This window comes from Dendrobium catenatum, unplaced genomic scaffold, assembly GCF_001605985.2.
Source record: "Dendrobium catenatum unplaced genomic scaffold, ASM160598v2 fragScaff_scaffold_655, whole genome shotgun sequence".
In the NCBI taxonomy this organism is placed as follows: Eukaryota; Viridiplantae; Streptophyta; class Magnoliopsida; order Asparagales; family Orchidaceae; genus Dendrobium; species Dendrobium catenatum.
The window spans coordinates 361,458-370,128 of record NW_021319117.1 but is presented as its reverse complement, the minus strand read 5'-3'; the positions used below and the strand labels follow the sequence as shown (position 1 = coordinate 370,128).

Sequence of the window (8,671 nt, the reverse complement as noted above, 5' to 3'; positions counted from 1 at the left end):
AAAAAAGGTAGGCTATGGGCCACAGCTATCACCCAATTCTCCTGCTTTTGGCCAAAGAAGCCAACCAGAAGGGGAGAGAAAGCAAGGAAAGAGAAGGCTTTAATGGATTCTATCACCTTCCATTCTTTTATAAAGATTAAATTGGTCTGCCACTTCTTAGTTAGTTGTTCATACTTTATTCTAATCCTTTCTTCTCTTCATTTTGCTGTGATTCCAGCTTCTGGACGTAAGAACAGGAAAGGGTAGGGTTTGCAGATTTCTACTTCCAAGGTAAAGCCCTTGTTTCCTCTCATTCTCTTCTGGTCAACTCCAAGCTGAAACTAAATAGTTTTCATGAAAATTTAGTAATGAATAGTTCAATTTTCTTTCTCAATTAAGACTTCTTCATCGATAGAGTTTAAACAAATCTGATTTTAGTTTGTTTTCCAAATTCAACAATCCAGTTTACAGTTTAGTTTTGCTTTTTTTCATATTTCTCAACTGTCAGAATCTTTTATAATTATATATTACAATGTCCTCTTTCTTTTGGATTAAAGGATCCTAACTGATGATTATTACAAAATCATTCTATTATTACACCCATTACGCTGTATTTTGGTGCAGATCAGATCAGCAGAAAGAAAATGCAAGGGAATAATAGTTTTGAAGTTAATGTCTTCTTATTGCGATCTTAAGGACCTAAAGCTTGAGGTTTCTAGATTGGGATGGCTGGCACAGTTTCGATCTTCCGGATTGTTAGATGCCCAAAATGTTCCAAGCTTCTCACAGAATTTGCTGATATTCCTGTTTACAAATGTGGTGCTTGTAGTGCAGTGCTCCATGGTAAGTTGATCCTTATTATGCCAACCATTTATCTTTTTTTTCAAGAAAGTTCTTTTTTGGTTGGTTCTCTTCATTTCGTTTGTCAAGCTCAAGAAAGTTAAGCGGGAGTAGATGTAGGCTTTCTTTGGGACAGCTTTTTTGCTGCTTCTTCAAGCAGCTTTTTAATACAAAAATTAAAAATTTTGTACTAAAAAACTGGTTTAAGAAGCAATAAAAAAGCAGTCCCAAACAAAGCCGTAGAGAGAATTGGCAGAGTTGATAATGTTGGAATGAATACAAAATCATCATTAACAACAACAACATTATCATTAGCTTTTTCTCAAACTGTCAAGGGTTGAGCTTAGGATCAGTCAATTTTTATTCATTTCCAACGGGTGTTTTTAGATGTTTTTTATGTTATTTTTAGCATAACTTCTATTTATGTTACTTAGGTCTACCATTTTTTAGTCATTATCCTTTGAGATTTATTTTACACATATGTTTATTGATATTTATTCTAAGTTTTTTGTGCATGTTCAAAACCACTCTATTACATATTGGATGTTACTCGAATCCACAGATTCCCCATCATTTGAACCCTTATCCACAGGTTTCCCATCTTTTGTATAATCCAGCTTACTTATACAATCCCATTTAGCTCACTGATCTAAGACATTATTCTTTTCTTTGGTGTATTATTAAATACAATAAAGATCTAAATTCAATTTTTCAAATCATATTATAGATTTTTATTCTCTAGTTATTCTTGTTTAGAAAAAGATTTATTTGTTGTCTATGAAAAAATCATGGATCACCTCCCCTCTATCTTTAATAAATATAGCTTGCACTCTAGAATTGGCGGAGAATTAAATCAATAAAGTATTTATCTTGTCCTTATGTGGTATTCGAGCAATTTCTTTAGCTCCTCTTTTTTCTCTCATTTTATCACATTCTTCTCTCTCCATGGCTAGTAGCAAACAAAGTACCTACTTTGAGTTGGAATCTAGCATTGATCCATATATACAAAATTTAAAGTGGACAGACCAAACACCTAGTCGATAGAGCCATGATTCTAAATTAAATCTAGACACCTCAACTCTACATCAATAATAAAACTATTGCACTAACTTTTATGAACTTAATCAACCTATGTTAGTTAGTAGATATGTTAGATCTTGTACCACACAACATGTCAACAACTTTGTGTCACATGACAAGTTAGCTCCTACTTATTATTCCCATGTTACATCATTAATAAAAATTAAACTTTCTAACAACATTCATGAAGCTCTTGGACAATCCTATTGGAAGTGTGTTATGTTGGAAAAAATTGGTGACCTTAAAAGCAATGGCACTTGAGAAATCATTGGACTTAAAAGGAAATTGACCACTCGAATATAAGTATATTTTCTCCATTAAATCTAATACTGATAAATGTGTGGATAGATTCAAAACTCGGTTGGTAGAAACTTGTTGATCTAACTTAGCTTAGCTCTCACCTATAAGCCAAGGTTTTAAAAGGCGAAATCGGGAATCGATACGTTTTTTCTAAGCGAAGCGAGGCGAGGCGAGGCATAAGCCTCAAAACGATTAAAATAAATTAATTTAAAATTTTAAATAATGACAAAAAATAACAAAAATAACAATTATTTGTACTACCAATAATAAAATAACATGAATACAAAAATAAACCAGTCTGCCGGGGGTCCAAGTGCTGACACTTCAACTTGAGTTTCATATTTTCATGCAAGATCTTTTCTTTTTGTGCCACTAGTCGTGCTAACAATAGGATATATTTTAACAAATATTTGTACTACCAAATACCAATAATAAAACAACATGAATACAAAAATATACCAGTCTGCCGGGGGTCCAAGGGGGCGCTGCCTCCTAGCAGGGTTTGACCTGTCCGGTCAGGTCGCGGGGTCAAGGGGCTGCCCCCGGAACAAAATTATATTATAAGACTAATTTTGAAATTCTGCTTATTATATATGCTCAATACCGAGCATACCGAGCATGTACCGTTCAGTACCGAGCGTGTACCGTTCAGTACCGAGCGTGTACCGAGCATGTACCGCTCAGTACCGAGTGTGTACCGAGCATGTACTACTCGGTACCGAGCGGTACTGGCTCACCGAGCGTGTCCGGTTCAGTACCGAGCGTGTACTGGCTCGGTACCGAGCGTGTACTGGCTCGGTACCGAGCGTGTACTTGCTCGGTACCGAGCATGTACCGCTAAGTACCGAGCATGTACTTGCTCGGTACCGAGGGGTACTAGCTCAGTACCGAGCATGTACTAAGCGGTACCGAGCATGTATTGAGCGGTACCGAGCATGTACAATCTGATGAAGCGAGACATGAAGCAAATAACGGTACAGGAAGCTGGAGAAGAAGAAGCGAGACATGAAGCAAATGACGGGAAGATTACGGGAAGAAAGAGAAGAAGTAATAAATCGTTACCTTCGATCGCCTCCAGGTATGTTTGAACTCGACCGAACTGTGGTCGTCGAGGTCGACGGAGTTCGCCTTTCAGTTCTCACCCGAAGCAGAAGCATGTATGTTACCTTAATACTCGACTCTTATACGACTCTCACCGCTCGGTCAATATACTTACAAACTCACGCGGTGAGGCGTACGCCTCCATGGAAAAAGGCGTAAGCCTCGCTTGAACGTTCGAGGCTTAAGCCTAAGTTCGCCCGACCTCCGCCTCGATTCGAGGCGCGCCTCGAGGCTTCCGCCTCGAACGCCTTTTTAATCGATGCTATAAGCTAAGTTCATGGTTAAAAAGAGTTTGACTAGTAGTGGAATTGACCAAAGTTTGATTTCCTTTTGTTTCACTCCCAACGATACCCTTACTAAGTTTGTAATGCATCTATAGTCCATTCTCATTTTTAATATGCTCCACTTAGCTATCTAAGACTTCTTTCTCACCTAACCATTCATATTCATTCAACGTAGCCCAATATATAGATCTTTAATATCTACATTCAACCCTCCATTTTTATCTTATAGAACTCTAGAGCTACTTCTCTATTTAATCACTTAGCCTCAAGTCTAAAAGAAATATCCACGCACAAAATTAATATAACGTCATTATAGGGAATTGTGAATTTGATGATTATATTTCAATTTGCACCTCTCTAAGTTCACGGAGACTCAGTCCTCTAAATTTCTGTGCAAGCGCATCAAACGAATGACAAATATAATCTATTACTGTACAAGTAAATTTAACTAAAATAACACACGTAAGAAAGATCATGATTAAGTTCCATTAAACAGATAACAAAAGAAATCTTTTATTCTTTAAATGCAGCTAAAGGTTCTGGTGTGACTAGAAAGAGTGCCACCTCAAGATCTGGCAGTAAATCCAGTAATACTCCGTTGCACAGTTCAGAGCAGCCAGTCCTTCCCTCTTCAAACTTGTGCTCTTTGCCTTCCTCAAATAATGAGAGTATTTTTTATGAAAAAGCACTCTCCATCACTCATGCAGATAGGGATGAAACATCGTCATTTCATCTTAAATGGAAACAAAATGAAAGCCCTGATAAAAATATGAAATTTCTCCATAAAGATGAAGAAAATGGAAACCAGCTGAGACCTGCTCAATTTAGCTTTGATAACTCAAAGTCGCAAGATCAGCTAAAATCATCTTCAACTGCTCTCAATTTTACTTCTACTTTGGGCAATGTTTCAACCGATTTAAAATCACAGACTAATAGAAGGTCATATGCTTATGAGGCTAGCATCTCTTCAATTGATGATGCTTCTGTTGATCATATTCTCAATAAGAATCACTTGATGTCTATGAGAACTTTCAGACTTCAAAGGTTTTCAAAATTAGTCAGTAACATATCAAAGGAAGGAGAAGAAGATAATGTTCAGGGTGAACATGAATTCAATAGAACTCCACTGAAATCAAGAACTAATAGTAATGAAAGCGCAGATGAAGACAATGCTTGTCCAATTAGAAAGCTACAGTTTTTAAGAAACCATCATCCTACATACAAACAACGAGCTTCAGTTGAGTCTCTTCCATTTTCAAGTCGAGTTGAGTTTGAGACGAACCAAACATCTCATTTCAGGGGACCAACATTCATTTCGAATGCATCGAGAACTCGGAAACAAGACCGAATTGAACTATCGAGCAACATGTATGATCTCAGAAATCTTAATATTGGTCATCACCAATGCTCTTCACATCCATCGCCTAGCTCCTGCTGCCGTAGCTCTAAGTGTAGTTGTGCCTGTAATATCCACCAATGCTTTTTAATTGAAGAAGTTGAAAAGTTGAAGATGAAAGACAAAAAGTATCAGACAAGGCGCCAATGCTTGCCAATTTCCAATGGTGCGCCATTTGTGATATGCAGCCAATGCTTTGAACTGCTTCGATTGCCTATGGACTTTTTCATCTCGAAAAAGGGATCAAATAAACTTCAATGTGGCTCTTGTTCAAAAATCCTAGTACTGCAATTTCCTGCTAAGGACTGCTCAATATCAAACAACTTTGCTGCTTCTAAAAGTTGTCCACAAGTGCTTCAATCTTCTCATTCTGCAGGCAATGAATCACTTAAACCAGAAAATTCCTTGCGAGTAAGAAACTGTGAGCAAGAATTACTTCCTCCGCTGCACCAACTCATGGGGTACTTTTCAGCAACTGAGGTGCTATATCAGGTTACTGATGTTGATGAAGGATATGAAAGTTCAGAGCCAGCAATGCCAGATTCTTATAGACGCTATGAAGAAGAAAGGCACAAAAATTTGCCTCTGCGGTATTCAGAAGATGAGGCTTATTTTGATTCTGTAAAAGTTGAAGAGGGAGATTATTCACCAAAGATTTTGAACAAGAGAAAACAATCACATCCACGCAGCATGAAGAGTGGAGTTAAGAGAACTTAGGCCCTGCAAATTTGTGGCAATGCCAGTCTGATATTGGTCAGTCTTTAAAATTCGTGTTGAGTATATATTGTTAATTTCGATATATAGATTTTACTTACATTTAATTGATTTATGATTCATGCATCCAGGATAACCCATGGCCCCTTCCCTTTTGTAGTTATGGAAGTTCTATAACTGCTCTTATATGTTGTAATTTTTTGTTATTACATAAAGTGCCAATTTTTTTTCATTTTGGTGTTTGGATCTTAGGTCAGAAAATGAGTTGCATTGATCTTAGTTATAGAAATGAGTTGTATTGAAATGAGCATTGGTAAATGCTTGTTTTGCAAGAAACTTAGTGAATTCGTTCTCCTATTTGGTTAGGTTGCAACAAGCTTCATTTTCACAACAGGAAACCCCGTTATTATCAGCGGATAGAATACGTCGGTAAAGATAAAATTTCAACGAAAAAATTGCTTTTCCGTCACATTTTCGTTGGATTTCCATATGAAGGTAATTTGCACATCGGTAAAAACTTTCCAACATATAGAATACACCGGAAACCTTTCCAGTGTACTATCCGGCGCACCACTGGCGGAAAAGTAGATGGTAGTTACGTCGCTTCCTCTCACTTATTCTGGCATTAAATACTCTAGAAGTACCAGCGTATTATTACGCCGGTAATTCCGGTGGAACAACCATCGCTACATACGCCGAAAATGAAACGACTGAGAGAACCAGCCTATTGTCCCCCGGAAAGGCCGGCGTATATATATGCCAGAAATCGATACAGAATTCCTTGTATCGTTGACTTCCGCTGTTTTGAGGATAATCCACCTTTTTTTTCTTCCGTTGATTTTCTCACTAGACATTTGCAAGAGGATGTACCTTAGTGTATGCTTTTTTCTGATGTCGTTTCCCTTCTCTTAGCTCGCCTCCATCGCCTCAGCCGAACCTCGCCGCTGTCGAGACCGACCCTACACCCAACGGACTTCGACCTAGTTTGTCGACATTCGCCCCGTCTTCCGCCTCTGTTATTAGGATAATCCATTGTTTTTCTTTTTTCATTTTTTTTTTCATTAGACATTTGCAAGAGGATGTGTCACGACCCGACCCGATCCGGGACGGATCCCGCTCGCACCGGGTCGCGACCGGAACGAAACGGACTGACTTACTGACCAGGATCTGGTTATGGAATTTGGTTCGGAACTGAATCTTCCAAATTATTTAACTCAAACAGACACAGAGCTACTATGAATCATCAAACACAGCGGAACAAAACATCTATATTTTTCTTTTCCTCAAAACAATCATCTACAAATCTAGACATTTTCAAGAGGATGTACCTTGGTGTATGCTTTTTGCTGATGATATTATTCATGTTGATACGACTAGAGAGGAAGTTGGAGTACTAGACCTAGTGAGGGGATTGTGACTTCGGGCGAGCAAGTCGTTAATAAGAGTACATGCTTTAGATATCATCTGTTGTTCATAGTGTTGCAGAGATGAGAATACTCTGGTGGATGAGTGGCTTTACCCTTAGAGATAGGTTCCAAAATGAGCATATACGTGATAAGGTTGGAGTAGCTCTATTTGAAGATAAGATTAGAGAGAGTCGCCTTAGATGGTTTGAGCACATAAAATGGCGATAATTAGAGGAAGAACATACTTAAGCGATTGTGGTTAGAAGGAGAGTAGACGGGGCGATGGAAGTCAGAATGATCATAGTAAAGTTGTCAATCTATGATTGATGGAGGATTGTAAGCCCACAGAGGTTGAAGGACTGTAGTTAAGATGAATTTCTAAAAATTTCATTTATCATGAAAGCGACCTAACTTGATTTTGGAGAGATCACAAAGGTCTAAATATAACTCTAAGACTTTAATTGATATTTGATGTTGACGACCAATGCCAACTATTGTCATCTCCTTACATTATCTAACATTCATTGATCGACTTACGTCTGCCAACAATCTTTATCTGACCATTGTCGTAAAATCATTATAATCCATTAACTATCATTTGATTGTCATCATCTTTATTAGATTTAAATGAGAATTTGACTTTTAATATGACACAATGGAGAAAAAGGATTCATGCAGCCGACCCCAAGTAGTGAGACAAAGGCTTGATGTTGTTGTTGTTGTAGTATCATTCAAGCTTAAATATTAGTGCATAATGAAATATATTAAATCCACATATATAGTGTGACAACCAAACTCAATAGGACCATAGATCAAATTATGTTGAATTTAGATATGCCAGCTCATGATCTAAGTTTTATAGACTTTTAAGATTTTATTTTAAATTACACAGACTACAGATCTTCTAATAAACTTACATTAAGAAGAACAAAACAAACTCATCAATAATTTATTTTTTATTCATCATCCATGTATTTATGAAAAAGTCTACTACCTACAATATATGACTATAAATTAGAACATAGGAAATAAACAAATAATCATGACAGCACAAAAAATACAAAAATACATATACATACTCAAACAGATCAGAATCTAAAACCAAAACTACTCAACCAGTTCCTTCCCTTTCCCTAAATCTAAAATAGAATGCATAATGTATGAGCCAGTGTAGCTCAATATGTCACATCCATAGATCTAAATTTTTGATAATTTATCCATTATGCATTTAATTGAATGTAAAGATAGTTTTTAAGAAATTTATCATACTTAGAATAATATAAATTACAAATAACTGAAGTAAAGCAATCTGCGCACTAAAATAAATAAATAAGTATTTTATATATCATAGCAGAAAGTAACAGATTTCCCATAGGCTCTTAGACCTCCCATCAAAAATAGATATGAAAATTCAGACCCTTAGTCCCTGTGCATTTAGCGCCAAAGCTTTCACCACACATCAGATCTCAAAGCTTGTTACATTCTAGTTTACACAGTGAATATCATAGAAAACTTAATATATATTTTTAAACGACATAAGCTTCAACATTCAAAAATAAGATCCAAATGAT

General features: G+C 36.8%; 1 protein-coding gene across 2 annotated transcripts; it reads left to right on the top strand.

The window, feature by feature from the left end:
* On the top strand, nt 1-5,926 carry LOC110104573 (protein ENHANCED DISEASE RESISTANCE 4). Of its 2 annotated transcripts, none has more exons than XM_020833744.2 (3): nt 1-270; nt 609-822; nt 4,115-5,926. In XM_020833744.2, the coding sequence occupies exons 2-3, from the start codon at nt 705-707 to the stop codon at nt 5,695-5,697; spliced, it is 1,701 nt and encodes a 566-aa protein (XP_020689403.1). In that variant the 5' UTR covers nt 1-270; nt 609-704; the 3' UTR covers nt 5,698-5,926. The 2 variants fall into 2 exon arrangements, with proteins under 2 accessions (XP_020689403.1, XP_020689402.1); XM_020833743.2 differs by having other exon boundaries at nt 604-822.
* The last annotated feature ends 2,745 nt before the right edge of the window (nt 5,927-8,671 follow it).

Excerpts from the sequence above, each read along its gene's own strand:
- LOC110104573 (XM_020833744.2), top strand. The coding sequence starts at position 705 with ATGGCTGGCACAGTTTCGATCTTCCGGATTGTTAGATGCCCAAAATGT. Across the intron at positions 823-4,114 it reads TTGTAGTGCAGTGCTCCATG|CTAAAGGTTCTGGTGTGACT; the intron begins GTAAGTTGATCC and ends CTTTAAATGCAG.